General features: G+C 39.4%; 2 protein-coding genes across 2 annotated transcripts; one reads left to right on the top strand and one right to left on the bottom strand.

The window, feature by feature from the left end:
• Positions 1-689: 689 nt before the first annotated feature.
• zdhhc3b (zinc finger DHHC-type palmitoyltransferase 3b) lies at positions 690-15,596 on the bottom strand. The gene is made up of 7 exons (XM_040020225.1): positions 15,225-15,596; positions 9,416-9,747; positions 7,722-7,846; positions 6,800-6,896; positions 5,749-5,830; positions 5,277-5,407; positions 690-3,812 (listed from the first exon to the last, which is right to left on the bottom strand). Exons 2-7 carry the CDS (start codon positions 9,716-9,718, stop codon positions 3,654-3,656), a joined length of 897 nt encoding a protein of 298 aa, XP_039876159.1. The 5' UTR covers positions 9,719-9,747; positions 15,225-15,596; the 3' UTR covers positions 690-3,653.
• A 718-nt stretch (positions 15,597-16,314) lies between these two features.
• exosc7 (exosome component 7) lies at positions 16,315-20,283 on the top strand. Its single transcript, XM_040020226.1, has 8 exons — positions 16,315-16,450; positions 16,600-16,701; positions 17,085-17,179; positions 18,174-18,339; positions 18,907-18,977; positions 19,072-19,195; positions 19,276-19,431; positions 19,816-20,283. The coding sequence occupies exons 1-8, from the start codon at positions 16,394-16,396 to the stop codon at positions 19,918-19,920; spliced, it is 876 nt and encodes a 291-aa protein (XP_039876160.1). The 5' UTR covers positions 16,315-16,393; the 3' UTR covers positions 19,921-20,283.
• Positions 20,284-20,832: the final 549 nt, after the last annotated feature.

Raw genomic sequence — 20,832 nt, 5'->3', positions numbered from 1 at the left:
TTAAAGGCAGCAACCATTCAGATTGTGATTCAATGGATGTGATTCATCCTTTGAAGGTTTTGAAATGATGAAAATCTGTACTTCTACACAGATTGCACAAATTGAGGTCTCCTTCCTGTCAAAAGGGAGTTCTTCTTTCACTTTTGCAAAGTGCTGCTAATGAAGAACTGTCTGATTGTTGGGAGTTTCTTTCTAATATGTTAGAGTCTTTACCTTATTATACATTATAAGTCAGCGGTCCCCAACCTTTTTTGCGCCACGGACCGTTTTATGTCCGACAATATTTTCGCGGACCGGCCTTTAAGGTGTCGCGGATAAATACAACAAAATAAAACCATTACCGGTACCAACAAAAAGAAAATTTACTCATAATACACGGGAAAAGACCCAGGGAAACAGATTTAACAATAAAAACTGACAAAACCCCTGAAAAACATAGGTTTCACAGCTGAGCCTCAACTCTATCGGCCCGGTACCAAACGACTTACGGAACCGACCGCTGTTATAAGTGCCTTGAGCTGACGACTGTTTTAAGTTGGCGCTATATAACAATAGGGGGATTTGAATGTTAGAAGCTTCTGTAATGAAGAATCAGCTGTTAAATAATGATTGTGGCATCAATACTATCGATCACTAACATCTTTGCATCAAAAAATGTCTACAAGATTACACAAACCGTAAATAAAATATCCATAGTCATACATTTTATTTCATATCCTTTGAAACAAATACAATGGTCAGAAAAACAAAATAAAAACCACGTGGCCCACAGTAAATAAGACAAATAAGTTTGCATACCGACCACAGAACATTTTTGAGAGGAAGAAGAAAAAAAAAAGCTGGTGTGCTGTATGTGTAAACCTGTTCCGTGTCCACATAATGGTTACGACATTTAAAAACCTAAGAAAATCTAATTTCTGACAACTGTTTTAATGGCTACATCCTTGCCTCCCCTCCTTTAGCCTTCAATTTGGCAACACATATATTTATAATATCTTTTCATCATCCTCTAAATCATGTTTTTTGTTGTTTTTTTTAACTCGAGCAAGGCTTTTAATAACACGTTCTGGCAAAGGCATTTAAGTGTTAAATGCTTTGAAGATGCCCATTTCTTATCTGCATCAGATTCTCATCCTCAAAAGTAAAATCTGAAGTTTCCTGTGTTCCATTAAAATCCACAGTTGTGACAGTTACACACTTCCAGCCCGAGTGAACATTTTCTCTGAGCTCCCGCCTCCAAAAAACATAATTACAATGAAAATCTGTGACAAACCAGACCACAAGCGAATTCCATCAACTGAGAGCAAGTAAAATACACTTAGTGTCAACACACACAGAGCAACGTGTATTGCTTGATTCCCTGACTTTCTGTCTCAGCTGGTGATTGTTACAAAGCAAATGAAACTAAAGTTCAAAAGGATGCTGGTTTAACTTCAGTTTTATATTCGACCAGGAAGTCACTGTAAGTATCTTACACTTTTACCTGCCTAGTATCAGACTTGAAAGTTATAACCCTTAAGCTTTTCAGGAAATTGAACTCTTTTGGTTTTTACACTTTTAGCATTTTTGGACAACATTTTGACATCCAGTTTATTTACGTTCTCTAACTGCTTTTCTACATAGCCACCTTATTAGGTAGTCTAATGTAATTAACCACAGCTCTGCCATAAAATTCTACACAGCTATTCAATTATAATCCAATGAGTCACAACATTAAAATCACTGAGAGACCAAGTAATTAGCATTGCTCATTTTATTAACGTGAGATGATCTGCTGGGCACCCGGGAAGATTGGCATTCACATGGCTGTTACTTTCCCATGTACCACCCACTTAAATGTTACAGCAAAACAGCCTCCACAAACATGCCAACGTGCCCGACCCCTCTATAAAAACCATTCAGGAACAGCTTGATGAACACAACAAAGAGCCCAAAGCATTGACCTGGAGTCCAAGCTCCCCAGATCAGAAGTGGATCAAGCATCCAATCATGTGACTGGAACAAGCCCAATCCATGGAGGCCACACCCTGAAACCCACAGGACCCAAATGCTGTCCTGCCAGACGCCACAAGATCCACCTTAAAGGTCATGTATTAATTCCTCAATGGGTCAGAGCATTTTTGGCAACACGAGGAGGACCTTCACAATATTAGAAGGTGATCTGAATGTTTAGTTTAAACTTTCGGCATTCATTACTTGTTCAAAGAAAGGGGGAAAAAAAGTATTTAAAAACATAAATTTCCCAATATTCCTCCTTTAAATCTCATCTCTGTAAGACACATATTGATGATTTCTATGAAGGTCATCAAAAAACAAAAGGCTTGAAAGGTTAAGGTAATATTTACAGCAGAGCTGCAGATTTTTTGTTAGTCTTAGATTACGCAATTAATCATGCACAATTTAAACTGCCAGCATAAGCAAGTGGAAGTGCTTAATTCAGTCAGTGCTAGCATCTGTACCAGCTGTTTAAGATGCATCTAATGCAACATTTCTTACATGCTCTGCTGGCCAAACACAAAGGAAGTTTTATTGTGAAGCTAACGCAAAGTGATTGTCAGAGTTTAATCTTCAAATTGCCTTTGGCTTAGCATTTTATGATCTAGCCGATAACCTTCACGACCCGATCAGACTTTTTCTAGATGTTGTGACGCTGGATTGGTTTTAAATTAAAAAAAAAAAAAAATCATAAGAAGATAGGCGCTGCAAGACTCAGGTTACTTGTAGAAAATGAAAAGAAACCTTGTTTTACCTGGATGCTCTGTGGGCAGATACAAACACTGCTCAGCGAGCGTTTAGTGCAATATAAACTGACCAAGTAGCACAGAAATCTTAAGGGTTATAACTTTAACCAGCCACCGTGAGGTTATTGCTGTTCTCCATTTTCAGAGTCCTCTTGAAAAACACTTAAAACTTTTCCAAAATGTGATTTCTTGCCAGAAAAGTTTGGCGTTACATTTGTCTTTTGATTGCAGTAATGCAAGAAAAAGAAAAATGAAATGGACAAACCTACTTTTCTCTGGCATCAAAAAGAGGAAACAAGTAGCATTAACAAGTGTGAGCCTGAACTGTCACATTAAGGCAAATAAATAGAAATAGCTTTACAAAAAGCAGATTCCACTGCTTGCTAATGCTCTGTTCTAAGGCAAATCATCCACAGCATTCAGCAAAAAGACTACCGCGACTACATTAATAAAGCAAATGAAGGAAAAAGGATCATTTTTTACAGGAAGACAAAACCAGGTGTTCATTGTGGCAACCATGCTGCGCTTCTTTGAGTAGAAACATTCAGGACTTGAGTTCACATTGTGTAGTCTTAGAAGTAGGAGATGATTGAAGATACTGCAGGCATATTCACTCCAGCGAATGCAAAACTTAGTCTCTTGTTGTGTTTTGCCATTAGATGCTTCTTGTCAAGATGCTGCTGCATAGCTTAAGAGTGCTGTATTGTGCAGCTACACCTCGTTAATCTCAGTCAGCACCAAAACGGGGAAAGGGCAACGGCAAAATTTAAAAAGGAAAAACACATTTTACAGCAAAACACCCTGAAATATCAATAGTTCCTAGAAGAAAGAAAATTTAGAAGTGGTTAAGAGAAGTTTGTGCTCCAGGCAAGAGTGATCAGTCTATGTCCGCAGACACTTAGAATCCAGCTTTCACACTATATACTGATATACATCTGCCTTTCCATGGTCAGGTGTTGCAAAGGGGCTCAGCCAGGCTATAGAGAATGGGTGGCCAAACACCACCTTCATGTTCATCCATTTAGACTTTTTGGCCCATCTCCTCTCCTCCTTCTTCAGCTGCTCGATACCCTGCAAAAAGGGTAAAGCAACGCAGTGCGAGTTAAATTCAGCCCTGATACAAAACATCGAAACATGCAGCTGCTGAATGAGGGATTAAAAATGAATCACAATTTGTATTCTTTTGTTTTCCTTTCACAGGTCTTAGGTGACTCACTCTCAGTGGTTCCTGACGATTAAGAAAGCTCCCATGATAAACCAACACAGTCAACAAATGGAGGCCATATAACACTACAATTGACAGTTCTTTGTAGTGATAAGTCTGAGTCAGAGCTGTGGGTGTCTTGAGCAGAAAATGCATTACTCTGAACCCACCTGGAGGACGAACAGGTTTAGTTTATTTTGGTTCAAGGTTCTTTATTTGTCAAATGCATAGTTATAGGAAGAGGGGGTAGAGGAAGAACATTATATACATAATATATACATTGGGAAATCTTATGGAGGCTCGACCCCAAACTGCAAACTAAAACACCCGAGTCTGGTGCTGGTCTTCATACTGTTAAGAAACATTTTTTCTTTAAAGGACCAGATATGCTTTTCCTTATTTTCTGTACTCTTAAGAGTGACGGATATCAAACATGGCCAGAGTTTCAAATAATGAGGTCAGTTTACGCTCAGAGTTGAGACTGCTCTAAATCTCTGGTTTTAGTAATTTCTTTAAACTCTCATATCATGTCAGTGAGAGCAGATCTCCTCGTACAGTCCCTCAAGCACACAGGTCTGACTTTAAATTTTCTGTTTGCAAGGAGCAACCAATCACAAGAAAGTTAGCTTAAAGGGGGAAAAAAACTAAAAAAAAACAACTGTTTCACAGAGGATGAACTGAGGGGCTAAACTAAGGTCCAGTATATGACAAAATAAACTTTGTATCATGAATTTATGGGGGTTTTTAAGACTAGTGTACAGTATTTTTCTAATTTCTAATATTACATTTTACAGATTGAGAAAATACTTCCTTTTTTAAGAGTATGGACAATAAAACCTTTTCTCTCTTCTTGAGAGTAAATGTACTGATCATAAGTAGCTTTAGAGAGCACAATCAATAAATGGTTGCTGTTTTTCTTCTGAAACATTACAATTGATAAAAATTATCATGTTTCCTTAATAACAAAGATGTGGTCAATGAGGTCGCCTACACTTACATCAGTTGCGACTGATGTAACGATTACTTCCACTTAACTTTGTGCTGAAGACAAACAACAAAATGTTTCTGGTTGAGTCAAACTTTAAAAAGAGTCTAACTGCAGTTTTATACAGAGAAATGTTCTCTGTGAGGTGGGCCAGCACTTTCTCCACATCAAGCTGAAAAGGATCTAGTATCTTTCTTTTTAAAGCCTCTTCAGCAAGGTGGAAAGTTTCTGACATGAGAACTTAACCTCATGTCAGACTGCTGACACGGCGGTAGCTGAAATTCAGTTTTCAAGAGGTGTGCAGAGGAGAGGTAAGGTGGTGAAATTCCCTGCTGGATTTACTCACCGTTTCATCAGTGCAGATGGAGTGGACCTGAGTCCCAAACATGACTGCAGTGAAGATCAGAAAGAGGAGACCTTCAAAGCAGAGGAGGATGAGGAGGATGACAGTTGCTGGTGGAGAGAAGCTGCTGCACTCTGGAAAGAAAGGGAGGTTTTTTTTATGTTAAACCAAGTAAATAACCTAAAATTTGGAAACCAGAAAGGATATTAAACAGACTTAAAGACTTAAGCGTCAAGGTTCCCTGTTCCCTCACTTAGCCCAATCAGAGGCTTGCCCCTCACATTTTGCATAAAAATAGAGAAAGTCATAGCTTGTCAGTGCAGAGAATGTGTCAAGTTTGCTTAGACAATAAATCAACTATGAAAAGAGTTCCACATTAGTCTTCTAATGCATAACATTTTACATCTTAGTCACAAGCTTTACTGATTGGATTGGTTCCTATACTAAACTACTATATTACAGGACAGACACTTACTCGCCCAGTCTTCTTCAAAGCAGAAAACGAAATGGAAGGCCGCCATGAATAACGCATGGAAGGATATTAGTGCAATGTACATCTGAAAACAAACACAAATGTAATGTCAGTCATCTCATTTTTATAATCTTCATATTCACTTGTGGTCTTAATTTGGAAAGCCAAAATAAAATGCATTTAGGCGTACAGGCAAATTGGGGGAAGAAGAAGAAGAAAAAAAACATCAAACTATGTTCAAAAAAAAAAAAAAAAAAAAAACCTGCCACAAATTCGTCTAAACAAAATTACGCAGTCAGTGTGAACAGCTGGATTAAGAAAAAGGGAGTCTGGATTTTCCGATGTCTAAAGGTCTTTAACTCAAATAACCACGAATGAACACCGATTGGTTACAACCAAGTTGTGCAGAAGAGCATTTCTGAATGCACAACATGGGTTACAGCAGTTGAAGACCACACCGGGTGCCACTTTTATTAAAAACAGGAAACTAAGATTACAATTTACATGTCTTCATCAAAATTGGACAGACAGATTGGAAAGACTTTGCTTAGTCTTGGGTCTCAATTTCTGCTGTCATATATGGATGGTAGGCTTAGAGCAGAGTTAACAATGTGACCATGTCACAAAGCTCATATCACCTCAAACTGGTTTCTTGAACATGACAATGAGTTACAGTGTGCTCAAATGGCCTTCAGTGCCATTTCCCACTCCAGTAGTTTACCTTTGGGATGCGGTGGAGCAAGAGATACACATCACTGATGTGAAGCCAACAAATCTGCAGTAACAATGTGATGCTATCATGTCAATATAGACCAAAATTTCTATCCAATGTTTCCTATGTTTGCTGAATATGTGCAATGAAAAATTAGGCCAGTTCTGATGGCAAAACTGGGTCCAAGCCAGCGTACCTACTAAAGTAGCCGGTGGGTGCACCCTATATATTATGACATTCGACCCAAGAGCAAGTATAAGTGTGAGCATGATAATGAAAGAGGGAGTTATTATAAATATTTCCAAGTGGATTCTAATATTCGTTTCGCTGTTAAAGACTCACTGTGAAGAGGACAAAGTATTTCTGGTTGTTTTCTCCGACACAGTTATTCACCCAGGGGCAGTGATGGTCCATCTTCTTGATGCAGCGTTTACACACACTGTGGAGACAAAATAAATTAATCATAGGCACACCTGAAGGAGTCATGCAATGCACAAATGTGGGTGTTGGTATGTCACAACAACTGTCACTAAAAGACACACACACACAAACACCTTAAGGAGCATAATTCAGTCAACTGTGAGAAAATGAACAGGCTGCTCTCAGTCATAGCAGCTGCAGACTGGGGGTTATTTATCTGTCAAAACTGCAGCAGGCTGACAACTCAAGTAAAAGCCAGAAACTCATAATTTATCATAAGACAAAGCAGAGAGTCACACTCGAGCTGCCTGGGCGCTTTGTTTTATGGGGAAATCACTTTTTAAAAAGCTGCCATTCTGTGTGTAATATACTGTTTGTTTGGGTTGTTAGAGATAACTGTGTCACTGCACTGTATCATCTGAAGCACCCTCAAGAATGACTCATAATATTCAGCTTGAAAAGAATCAAACTGACTGCCATTTTTGCTTCTGAGACGGGCTGACTCACTGGCTTCACAATTCAATTAATCGGAGGCGTTTTTGCACTTTTCATGCCTTGAGATCCCAGAGAAACCACTGAGCAGCCACAGAGGGAAGTCCTTATTATTATCAACTTGCAGAGTCTGCAGGGAAATGCGACACAGCTGAAAGACGCAGGAGAGCCAGTCTAGGAACAAACACAGAGGAGGAGTGGCGTTCCCAGCCGGAGAGTTGCATCAGGAGTTTCCTCTGTGAGGTGCAGACTTCAGCAGATTCCTGTTGGTTTTGTTTTGTTCCCAAAATGTGCAGTCTGCAATGAGAAGTGTACCCTTTCTTATACTACACAGATTCATACAGTGCTGTACCTGCAGTGGTGAGCTCTGTCTGGCTTGATGCTGCAGCACTTGGGGCATTTGTACACCACCTGTCCTGGTTTGAGCTGCAAACTTTCAATGAACTCTTTGGTTGCGTTTCCTTTAGGCACAGCACCCTGAGGAGGAGTGGGATGAAAAGAGAAGTCAGCTCTGCTCTGTCACTCTAATGTGGTACATGATTTCTTTCGGGGGTACATGATTTCCTTAGACGGCAAGATGGCTTTTATTTTATAAAGTGCATTTAAAAAGTGCTTCTCCAGCCAAACGCACACTCTCTTTCATGTGACCGCACTTATAGCTAGATTGGGAAACCCTGGGCTGACTTATCGAGTTGGTAATCACCTTCATGTGACCCGCTTAGCCTGTCTGCGGATTTTAGGGGAAGTGAAACCAGATAAGGAATAGATATTGTGGCTATGCTGAACTTTCTTTGTATTACAAATGCTGCAGTTGACTCAAGAGGCTTCCAAGCCCAGGATAGACAAAACATGACAAACACAAAAGCATTTTAAAAAAACCAAAAAACAAACAAAGCACATAGAGAAAACAAATCCAAATCTATGTAACAATTAGAAGTAAATTAAGAGTATGCTTAAAAAAAAAAAAAAGGTTTGCAGAAATAGTAAAGCTAGACTGAAAGGGATAAACAAAAAACGCCGCTGAATCCATGAAGAAGAGTACAAATAAAAAATTACTAAAACACAGTAACGGAAGATTAAAAATGAGATTAGACTTAAAACAAAGCCCACCCCAGACTAAAGTGCATGCAAGCTCTCACAGGTGGGGCCTTAAACTCATTTTAAAGTGTCAAATTTTTCAGTAGGGCTTTATGGGTTATGTGAGACTATCCAAGAGCCTAATAAGGGAAACAAAGAAGAGTTTCCTCAGAGTCAAAAACTAGGAGAGAACCCAAGATAATTTATTTTGCACCTGATATCCAAGAAAGTCAATGGACTGTGATACAACTAAGCCAGATGGGCAAAAAAAGGAGAAAAAAGGAGAAAAAAAAGGTAATGTTTGTCGGATGTTATAAGAAAAATGTATCTAATGACATTTTAGACATGAATGACGTGAATGACATTTTTATTATATCTGATATGACTACAGTTTAAATTCTGTTGAATAATTAAGGGGCTCACAACCTAAGGATCAGGGATCCACTGAGGGGATGATTAATGTGGTGGAAAATAAGAATTAAATTGGTTCTATAACAGAAATCTGATCAATTTTTTATTTTATTTTTTACTTCTATTTCTGCTGCAAGTTACAGGTAGTTTAGATTTTTTTTTTTTTTTTTTAAATAAAAGCATGTGAGTCATATCATAGGCTCCAGCTATACATTAAAGGATACAAAACCACAAAGTTCGGAGAGCGCTGCATTTCATAAGCATATATTATAAACTCCTAGCTGCCAGTGTACCTAATAAAATGTAGATATAATTTGCAAAGTACGTGTCAGAGAAGTGTGGAGGAATTTGTAGAAGTTTAAAGTAAAAGAGCACAGAAATAAAAGTTTAGTACCCCATGCAACTGTTGCAAGTCAAATATTTACTATAAGCACACCAACAGGAACACATTCTTAAATTATTGTAGTAATAAATCGAGAGAGGATAAATAGTGCCAGTCAGACAGTCAGTATCGCATCCTACAAGCAAATAAAGTGGACCAATAAAGCTCTGACTGACCGGGTCTGTGCACATCGCCTTGGCATGGGAAGCAAGGGCGAGGAAGGCGAGGCCGTTGAACAGCACCCCGTTGAAGAGGCTATAGGCCACGTTCTTGGCAGGCAGCAGCATGACGAACACCACCACAAACTCGGCGTAGAAGACCAGGAGCCAGGTGATGATGCCACACACGATGCCGCAGCTGTCGCGGATGAACCACATGGTGTCGGAGCCGGTGCGCGGTGGAGGAGGGGTGCAGTGCTCGCGCTTCAGGTAGCCAGCTTGGCGCTCAATGTCCCTGGTGCGGTGCGCCGGGCTCTTCATCCTAAAGCGCCTGTGGCTCCAACCACATACTGCGAGGAGTGACGAGACAGATGGTGAGGAAGAGGGGGGGACAGAGCGGTGGGAAGAAAATGAAAGAAGAGGAGGAATTAGGGACTTATGCGAGGGATGGTACACAGTTGCCATACAGTTATTTTCACTTCCATCACCTTCAATATGGATTATTCTCTCTGTCACACACAGAAATTCAAATTATCTCAGGAGAGAAGCTGAACAAAACAACGTTTGATTTATTTTTTGGATTCATTTTCTATCAAACAACTATTTTTTTCTGCTCTGACTGTATTACTTTGATACTTCGCTGTAACAGTGGTGTCCCACAGCAATTAAGAGTCAGTGTAAACAGACTAATAACAGCATCTGCATGGTCCTCGAGGAATATAAATAAAGGCAGGAGCCATTAAGGCACAGTGAATCAGCAAATAATGTTGGAGTAAATGCTCAAGAGGACGCATTAACTGGAGGAGGAACAAACACTAACCGCTCTGATCCCACAACGCCAAGAAAATCCATGCATCCTCTCACAGCAAAGTTTCAGCATTTGGCCTTAAAGGTAACACAAAACAATGCTTCACCACAAAACAGACTACACTGCTGTCCTGCTCTGCTTGGGGCTTAAGCGTGTGTGTATCCAGATCCGTCTGGAGATGAGGCTCATAAATAAGTCATCAAGCAGGTTTGTGTGTGTGTAGACAAAAATCTGATGTGACTTGAAAGGGGCCAAACTGTCAAAAATAACTAGATCTCAGTATTACATGAAGGCTAAAATAAAACAGCTGATTCCTGTAGGATACAGGAACCTTGATGCCCTTCTCCTCACTGAAACTTAAGATTAAAATTAGAGCAATCAAACTGCTTGGGTGTAACTAAGGATTCGATCTATCCATTAGACTTAACTGAATGATAGTTTAATCTCACTTTTATGTCCACATTAATTAAGGCTTGTCCAATGATCCTGACAGTTACACAAGCTTCCCAGAGGACAGAAATTTAATCAGAATAAAAACATACAGCACATCTGGGACAAAATCTCAGATTCCATCACTGTCCAGAAGGAAAGCAAAATTAAATCAAAACCAAACTGGATTTATGATTTTTAACCTTTTAATCGGATCAGTTTTTACTACATTTTGGTGCCAAAGTTTCTTCTCCTATGCTCGTTGTTTCACCATGTCTATGTGTGAGGGAGGGTCCAGACAGAGCAGATCACAGTTTTCCCCAGTGTGACTGTAGCATTAGTTCTGTTTACATACCAAAAATGACCTAGTTCAGTTTAGGAAAGAAAACTATTTGATTAGGTTTAGAAAAAGATCACATCTGGGTTAAAGTACACAAGTCGGACGTTTCAAAAGGATGCTCAGTTTTCTAGGTTGGCATGGCGACACATGCTACTCAGGACGCTCAAAAACAGAGGCAGCACAAATGTGAAACATACTGTTTTCAAAGTTGATCCTGCTTATTCAGGACTGGCCAAAGTCTTGCTGACTGCAACATAACAAAGTAAAGTGGACAGTTTGTCTCCGTGCATGTGAGAAGAAAAAAAAACAAAAAACACACAAAATCATTTTCATGACCATTTCGCAATGAGACCAGGCTAGAATTTAACATCACTCAAGTTGACAACAAGTCATTACATTACTGCAAGTGAAATAAAAGCTTCCTGGAAGGATCAATCCGTCTAAAGCCAAAGCTGGACAGATGTCAAACGGCATAGATGGCATGGTGACGAACAAAACTCTGTACCCAACATTCACCACCATGTCAAGCTGTGGATCACAATAAAGGAAAGAATCCCAGCACATCTACATTTCCCAAGAATGTCACACAGCATCTATCAGCAGTGACATTTTTAAGCAGCACCAAGCATTTAAAACAGTTTTGTGCGCTCATTTAGGCTATTCTAATTTTTACTCTTTATTTGAATAAATTATTTTTTGAGAGATTTATTTCAACGTGGTCATCAGATAATACTAATCTGTCACCGTAAACTACCAGTCAAAAGAAGTCAATTTTTGTTCCAGGTGTTACTGAAAATTTATTCAATTTGATTTATATAGTGCCAAATCACAACTTTAAATTTTAAGGTAAAGACCCCACAATAATACAGAGAAATCCCCAACAATCAGACAACCCCCTTGTAAGAAAGCACTTGGTGACAGTGGAAGGGAAAACTCCTTTTTAGCAGCAAGAAACCAGTAACAGGAAGAACCAGGTTCAGGGAGGGGTGTCCATCTGCTGCAACTGGCTGGGGGTGAAATGACGAATACAGGACAAAAGACACAAAGTGTACACTGAAACTGGTAAATAATACAACTTTGTTCCAAAAAATAAACAAATAAATAAAATGAAATCACAGAATCTAAAAAGACTCATTCAGTAGCCAAATACACTTGTTGTATTTTTTCTATAATGCTACAAAAATTATGTTTAGCAAATTTATTCCCAGGGCTCTTGAGGTCAGCAAGAATTGACACAAATGTGCCGTTCACGACAAACTGGCCCGATGTTCACTTAAAACCTACCATTCAGGTATTTCCTAATGTTCCGGGTCTTTAGCTTTCTCCAGAAACAACTCCAGACCAACCACTTGCTTTTTTCTCATAATTTATATTCAATAATTAACTTCCTGTATTACAGTATGTTGTAACTGTGGCTGCAAAGGTGTAGCAACACAGTTTGTTCCAAAGCGACACACACAAAAAAAGCTGAAGCATTTTTGGGAACTGTTTGCTTTAAAGTGCAAGTTTCAGATTACTTCCCCCGCTGCAAATAAGCTGCAAGTTCATCAGCTTCACTCTGGTTAGATGAACGATTGTTTTTAAGTGTTCTATTGGAGTACTAAATGAATTTTGAGTACACATGCTAGTGTCCCTGTAATAACCACGTGTTGTTTACTCGTGTGACTCACTTGACGCGTATTTGGCTCGACGGGTGGAGGAAGTCCACCTGTCGAGTTTCAAGTAAAACTTGCTTCAGGATGCAGGAAGCTTACACATGGCCGGTGTGTCACTGAAAACGACTCCCTTCATTAGAAACAACAGCTAGAAACAGCAATGAAACCAGTGTTGAGTGAAAATGGAGATGATGAAAAAAGAAAGAAACTCAAGACAATGAAATAGGCAAGAAAGCCCTGGAGTGAAACTAACTACTGATGCTGAGTTCATTAACAATTAAGCAAATAGTTCCTCCTGCAGAATGAGTCTATAGATTTCTGTCAGTGAATAGCTGCTTGTATAGAGAGGAAAACCAACTTGAATGGAACAGAAACACTTTACACAACTAAATCTTGTCTAAGACGATCCGGAAGATACAGTAGATACAGTATGTGAAAATGTTTAACACGGTAAAGGTAAGTTCATTTAAAATGCATGCCGCACACTAAAACACTCCACGATTCACAGGCATTTTTGATACCCTGCTGTAAAATAAATTACACCACCGAGTGAAGGAGGCAGCTGAGCGGGCAGGCGGCACGAGGACCTCCTGCTGGGATAAACAGCCAGTTAACATGCTGATGTTGTTCCACTTTACCGATAGTCTCATCGGGCCACTTAAAAAACTGAAAATGGTTGTTTCACTCAAGACTAATGTGATGCTTCAGGGATTATTACTGCAAAAACAAACATGACCTGATTATGACACCGATACACATTGTTTTATTTATCATCACATAGATACTGCTGTCCCTGTATTGAAGCAGAGTGGCAGAAGAGACACATTAGACACGACAAACTGCTCACGGAGTAGCTGTTGATGGTCTTTAAACTGACAGAGCGAACTCTCTACTGGCTAAAGCAGGTCCAGGGTCCAGTCTGGCCCACTAGATGGCTTTACAAAGAGTGAAAAATTGCACAGAAGCCATTAATTTGTCCAGTTTTTTCAGTAAAAAATGAATTGTTACTCATTATACTGATGTCATGTTTATTGTACAGGTGTGAAACGAATGGCGAGTTGAAAGTATTTCGAGATCTAGACATGGTTTAAACATAAAGGCGTAGAACACTACACCCGTTTTTCTCAAGTTCACCTCAGGTTGTTTATTTGTTTCATGTGTGAATTTTTAACATGAAATGACACCCTGTGTTGTAGGCTTATTTTTAAGGGAGTGGGGTAAAAGGGTGCCTTTCAATTTAGCTTATCATTTCAGATTTTTTGAAATATTGAATTCAGCTAAGTTGAACGCTTTAAAATGGACTTCTTTACACTAAAGAAACACTTTCTTACACTTAAGAATTTAATTTTAATTACATTTGTAAACTGAATATGTGGCATGTTCACATCTACATTCATTAACACACACTGTTTGTGTTTAATAAAACATCTCTCCTTTGCACTGTCGTCCTATACTAACACTCAGGTGTTTGTGGCCACAGATCAGGATGCACTCTGTATTCTTTCAACTTTCTATCACGGCCCTCATTACGCTTGAGCACCTATCACTTGTTGTCCTGTTTTTGGACCACTTTTGGTAGGTAAAAGTCTCAAAACCTGCCCTCTTTGGATCTGGTGTGACCCAACTGCTTCAGAGCAAGAGGCTCCTGGGTTCAAGACTTCCTGGATGCTCTCTGTGTGGAGTTAACCTGCTCTTTCTGTTGTTGTGCATTTTTATTTAGCTGCTCTCATTTATACCTAATGTATGTTTAATTGGTGACTCTAAATACATCAAAGGCGAGGATGTGAGCTACGAAAAGAGTTAAAGGTGGAACAGAATAAGACCCTGGGTGAATGTGAGTTGTCAGTAGGAGTATAAAATCTCAAACATTTAAGTCAATCCTCCTTCCAATAAATCATCAAGAACAGACTGTTCATCAATATATCTGACTCCACGACAAAGTGCAACTCTGACGAGATGATCACCTTTTTTCATTTCAGTCACCTGTCTTTGGTTTCACTCTTATATTATATCATTAATTTCTTATCTAACTGTGTTTTTTTGTATCTTATTGAGCTATCTTGTTTTGCCATATGACATTGATTTTATTAAGCCATTCATAATGAGATAAGCTATTTTAATAATGGTTGCATTTAATGTTATGGCAACTGCAAGACAGCAGTTTCATTACTTGTTTATCCACAACAAGATTCACTGACTGGTCCTTCCAGCTCGTCTTTGGCCGATTTGATTTCGAGGATAAAAAACAGACATCTGCTAAAATATGTTGAATAACCTGAGAGGCACTAAGGAGGAAAAAAAATAAGCGTGTGTTCTGGGCTCATGTATACGGCTGAAGTGCTTTTGAGCACGGTTTGCTGTATTTCAGGTAAACTAACCACCACAGAGATATGATGAGTAGCGTATATGGTAACATATATGATGTATAGGACATAACTACTCATCTTTTGGAAAGTGCAGTAATAAACCAAACCAGGAAGTTAACTGGTAGCTGAAACAGAGCGGGATGACTGGTTTTCCAAGTAGTTGATAAATGGAAACACTTAAAATGTACAAAACCATATTCCAGAGTGAAACTGGGTTTTCACAGCCTACCTCGCACTCTCTTGCCTTTCTCGACGGACGCTTCTTGAACTCTTTGTGTAGTTTAGAGGCTTGTAGAGTTCAGACACCCCAAACTATCCACACACGCCTGTCTGCCCCCTGTCCGTTAGCTCAATCCCAGCTAACCTCACCGATCTTCGGACAGTTGCCCTCCACGGCCCCAGCGACTCGGCTCCCGCTCTCGTTGCTGTCTCGTTTTCAAAGAAGTGTTAATTATCCTCGCTAACAGTCAGCTAAACGTGACCTGAAACAAGGTGCTGTCGAACTGCCGCTCCTCCCGTCAGATCCAGAAAGCTCTGCGGGCAGCGGGACAACAAAATGCAGATCCAACCAGGAAGTCAGACACCCTCTCCTGTCTGTTATGGGCCGCTTTACCCTGAGCGTTGACTTCTAGGTGGTACTTTCACCCGGGCTGTGAGATCAAAACCTTGCAAAATCCTACCGCCCCCCTTACGATGGTGAGGGCTGCTGAAGGTTAAAGTGAGTAAGTCTGTAAGGAAAATAGATAAATGAATGAATGAATGAATGAATAAATAAATAAATAAACAAATAAGGGATTGTACTAGGGGAGAAAAATTTCCAAAAAAAAGTTACAAGGAAAAAATGAGAAGAAAAAAAGTGGCAAATAACCCCCCAAAATTACAATATTTTAAGCAACAAACAAAAACAAAAAAATGTCAGTCTATGACACAAAAAGTAAATTTACACGCAAAAATTGGCAGCTGTTGAGAAAACACTCATCTATTTATTAAAAAAAATAGCGAATTTTCTTTAATAAAATAGGAAATAGAAACGTAATAATATAAAACAACAAATTTACAAGTAAAATACATAGGGTACAAAATTCACAGATTTCGTGGAAAAAAATCACAAGAAAAAAATTACCAAAAATACGTGGCATAAGTTAAAGCACGTGCAGAAAAATTGTTGTAAAGGGTTGTTCAAACTTTAAGTTGCTTTTCGTGTCAACATCAGTGGAATATCTTTGTTTTTAGGAGGTCACTGTCTTGTGTTTGTTGGGTGGGGCGTTTACCTGTAAAGATTATTAGAAAACTCAAACAACCAGCATGCCCTTCGGATTTTTCCCCCATTGTCGTCTTCTGATGACGCAGGGGTAAAGCGACAGACATACACACACATGCTAAAAGTGTTTCTGAAAAATGGCAACAGTGCAAGTTAGTGAGGCTGAAAAAGTGTACATACTACACGGCATACGAGTAAGTTGTTAACAAACATGTTAAAAAATACAGCCCCAGACTTTTGTTTATTCTGTTAAAATCATTTTAAATGTATTTATGAGCTTTAGCGATAGGAAGCTAGCTGCATTAGCACTGTCTCTGTTGACATGTTTCTTCCTGGTCTTCAGGATGACTTAAGGGTGGATGGACGAGGCTGCGAGGACTACAGACACATGGAAATAGAGACCGATGTGGTTTCCAACACAGACGGATCCGCCAAAGTCACGCTGGTAATTAAATCAGGCAGCATGTGTGAACAGCTGAAAGACTGAAATTTAATGATATTTAATGATCATTAAACGATTTACGCAAAAACTAATTCTTAAAATCACATCTAAATTTGACTTGGAGCCAGTGTAAGGAAGCCACAATGGCTGATATGTGATCTCACTTGTCACTTAAGAGGCTTCCCACAGGGTTTTAGTCCAGCTACAGTCAGCAAAGCAAAACCTGAATGACTTGGCAGATGAATGAAAACTGTTAGTAGTAAAGCTGAGATGAAGTGAAGGCATGAGTACGCTTTTCAGAAGTCAGAGTGCTGTTGAAGCTCATTTCCAGGTTCCACTGTCAGACCAACCTTTTTATATCACCCCATGGTTTGTCTCTCTTTCAGGGGCACACAGCGGTTCTTGTGGGTGTTAAGGCAGAGATTGGAAAACCGAGGCCAACGGTGCCAGCCGAGGGCTATTTGGAGTTCTTTGTTGATTGGTATGTATGCTGCTAAATGATATTTCTGTTTATGAGGGGTATAACAATTCTGAAACTGTGGCCAAAATAGGGATACAAACATCCACAATATCATTTCACTATTCCACTTGAAGCTGGTAATTCCACGTTAAAGCACATGTGTCTGGTGAGAGCTGTAATCAAGTGTGTGTTTGAGCCCAGAGGTGCCACTATGGATTTAACAGAGGGGGGAAAAGGTCCCACGGCATTTTCTACAATCTTCACAGTGATTATCGAAATTTGCTTTCTGTGTTAATCACAGAATTATTTTATTTTATTTTTTACATATTATTGACGGGCACAAACTGTATAGTGTAGCAGCAGAGTTGGTGCTAAAACATGTACAAATCCTGAAATTCAGTACTGATTTTGATTACTTCTGATTTGATTAATTATTATTATTACAGTTATTATTCTCATTATTCTCATTATTTGCTGTGAGATTTATTTGGCAGCGTGAGAATAGGTAAAAGTGCAACAGCTGCTGTTATATAAAAAGAACTAGAAATACCCCAGAATAAAAACAAAAAAAAATACCCCAGAATAATTGAGTGTATTTTTTCTCCATTCATGAATGTGGTTTTAAAAAAAACAACTGTTTTTTTTGTTTTGTTTTTTGTTTTGTGGGGAGTTGAAAGGTAAGCCAGGCTGTGGCTCGGAAGAGTTGTTACACCCCGTTGGTTTAAACGTGGGTACGCGTCAAAATTTTTGCATCAGCAATTAAAGATTTTAAAGACATTGAAAGTAAAAAAAAAAAAAATCACTTGAAGTTAAGTGAGTGTTTTAATGGATGTGCTGCCACCAGGAGGTAGTGTTGCATTATCTGTTCCCTGGATTTCCACCATAGTCCACTAAAGAAAGTATTATCATATGACCATACATAACGTGTTTGTGTGAAGAGAGGTAGCAAGACTAGCAAGCTTTACTGTGGGATAAGCTCCTGCTGTACGACTTCACTGGGTTGTTTCTTCTTCAGTTCGGCCAATGCGACCCCCGAGTTTGAGGGCAGAGGGGGTGAGGAGCTGGGCACGAAGCTGAGTAACACTCTCTACAAAGTCTTCAACAACAAACGCAGCATCGATCTGAAGAGCCTCTGCATATGTGCTGGAGAACACTGCTGGGTGCTCTATGTGGATGTGCTGGTGAGTCGTAGTGTCCAACGCTGCCTTTTGCTTCCTAAAATTTTTTTTCTTTTTTAATATTTATTTTTTTCTAGTGTGCAAAAATAAAGAAAACGTGCTCTGTACACTGCAGCTCCCTTTCTCCATGACTGCAGGTTTTTTTGCCCTCCATTTGAGCGTCATTGAATTTTGACTAGTGATCCAGCCAAAATCCTCTCCTCTGCTGCTCCACAGTTGTTTTCTGCAATAATAAATTTATTGTTTTTAGACAGAACAAGTTATTTTTGGACAATAATTTGACTTTGAGAACTTACTACACCAGTCATTTTCACAATTTTCTGACATATTTTAGCACAAAAAACTAATAAATAATTACAATTATTCCATCACAACCCTAGATGTGATTCTTATGGGCTGTGCTTCTGTTTTTATCCTCAAAATGACAAGGCTGTTTTCCTGCATTTACCTTTTTCTTCCTGTTTGTATAGTAAGAGTTGTTAGCAGTGTAGAGGTGTTAAGATTTGCTTGAACATTTCCAAATAAATCCAAACAACTTGGGTCAAATCTCATGTTTTTATGCTTTCACAGCTCCTGCAGTGTGATGGAAACTTGTACGATGCCATATCAGTAGCTATCAAGGCGGCTCTCTTCAACACAAAGTGAGTCTCCGTTTGAGATTTTTTGGCATCTTACAGTTTATTTAATATTGCACAAATGAAATCTTACTAAAAGTCTTGATTACTCCACCGACAGAATTCCCAAAGTTCACATATCATCCGATGAGGAAGGAGGAAAAGAAATTGAGCTGTCTGACGACCCCTACGACTGTATGAGACTCAACGTAGAAAACATTCCCTGTATAGTGACTTTGTGCAAGGTGAGCTCACTTGCTGATGCTCAGAGGTGATGACTGTCACCACACCATAGTGCTACATGCGGCTCACTGTGTTTCTGCAGGTGGGACACAGACATGTGGTGGATGCAACACTGCAGGAGAAGGCCTGCTCTGTGGCAAGCCTCATAATCTCCGTCACGCACAAGGGCACCATCACCTGTATGAGGAAGGTGGGCGGAGGCAGTCTGGACCCAGAGAGCATCTTTGAAATGACAGAGGTGAGCCCAGCTTCGCTCCTCAGCCATCTGGCCTCCTCTCAGCACAGCTGAAGAATTAACAAATTGTGCTTTTAACCTTATTTACATTTTAAAGCAGCAACATTTGACCTTCAGTTAAAAGGAATCCTTTATATTCTCACGTGGAGTTGGAGCTGCAGGTTGAACTTGAACCTGGGCTGCTGCATTTCAACCATAAGTCAATGGGCACCTGCTCACCCACCTAACTAAAGGAGTTCACTACTTTTATAGACAGAATTTCTAGGCAGAGCCAAGTGTCATCTTTGCTTACACTGCTGCCCCGTGCCCAAACCTGGATAAGTGGCAGAAAAATGGGTGGATTGTTTATTTCCTTTCTTTCTTTCTTTGTTTGCTTGTTTTCTGCAGGCGGGCAAACGAGTTGGGAAAGCCCTCCACGCTCCTCTCATGAAGCTGCTGGAACAGGAAGAGAGTCTCGGAAAAAAGAGACAGAAAGTTGGTTTTTTGGGCTAAAAATCCGCTCCTGTTTCCAAGTTTGTGTTTACATGTATACATAATTTTCTAATAAAGTGTTTATTTGTACTCTGCTTATATTTGTTTTTTCAGATACGTTTTTGTTGTTGTTTTGTTTGCACACAGATTGATAGAGGAATTGTTTTATGTGGCGTCTGAATCACAACAGATGAAGCTTTGTAGAAGATATGTCTGGTTGAAAGCTGAAGCTAGTGAAGGATTATTATTATTATTATTATTTCACATTTATACCATACGTGCATATAGTAGGAGGCTCAGGGGAAGCACTTGCGACCACCAGTATTCTTTTGCCCAAAACCAAATATATTCAAGTTGCTGTCAATAAAGACTGAATTTTTGGCATTTTGCTTAAAATAATTAATTGATTATCAAAATATTTTCTATGGGCTAATTGTTTGTCTGTTTTAGTTTTAGTCTGATTTCAAGCTGTTACAAAGTCAGGAAGAAGATGAAGTGCAGATTATTTAAAATACTTATTATGATGCAAATGGTTGGAAAAATGGCCTAATATGAACCTTGAACAATACTTAGTGTTTGTGTTCATTTATCCTTAAAGTTTGCTCCGCATCAGTGAATGGGTTGTTGTTTTTTAACTCCCCACAAATGCAAAACTTTCCATTCTTGAAATCTGCACTGCCCTCTCTCAGCAGACCTGCACTGGAACTGTCCAGTCTTTCTGCATCCTTTTGTGTTTGCCACGTGTCAGCTGAGGAATAAGTGTAGTGGAATCTTACAGAAGGACCAGATGTGACTCTGGATCATTTCCACTTTGTCCTCAGACAGGGTGAGGGTGTGTGCACAGGCAGGCAACAGACTGATCCAAAACAAGCTCTTGCTTTGGATCCGTCTGACATTTGGGCAAAGTTTGAGCCATTGCCTAAATCTTTCAGT

Source organism: Simochromis diagramma, unplaced genomic scaffold (genome assembly GCF_900408965.1).
Source record: "Simochromis diagramma unplaced genomic scaffold, fSimDia1.1 OVJJ01000753.1, whole genome shotgun sequence".
NCBI lineage: Eukaryota > Metazoa > Chordata > Actinopteri > Cichliformes > Cichlidae > Simochromis > Simochromis diagramma.
The sequence above is the reverse complement of the archived record's forward strand: the minus strand, read 5'-3'. Positions and strand labels throughout refer to the sequence as shown.

Bases quoted from the DNA above. Each gene is read 5' to 3' on its own strand.
- zdhhc3b (XM_040020225.1), bottom strand. From the start codon at position 9,718: ATGAAGAGCCCGGCGCACCGCACCAGGGACATTGAGCGCCAAGCTGGC. The intron at 7,847-9,415 runs GTCAGTCAGAGC...ACTCCTCCTCAG, and splicing joins AGGCGATGTGCACAGACCCG to GGTGCTGTGCCTAAAGGAAA. The intron at 3,813-5,276 runs GTGAGTAAATCC...CCCTTTTTGCAG, and splicing joins CCATCTGCACTGATGAAACG to GGTATCGAGCAGCTGAAGAA.
- exosc7 (XM_040020226.1), top strand. From the start codon at position 16,394: ATGGCAACAGTGCAAGTTAGTGAGGCTGAAAAAGTGTACATACTACAC. The intron at 16,451-16,599 runs GTAAGTTGTTAA...CCTGGTCTTCAG, and splicing joins ACATACTACACGGCATACGA to GATGACTTAAGGGTGGATGG. The intron at 19,196-19,275 runs GTGAGCTCACTT...GTGTTTCTGCAG, and splicing joins GTATAGTGACTTTGTGCAAG to GTGGGACACAGACATGTGGT.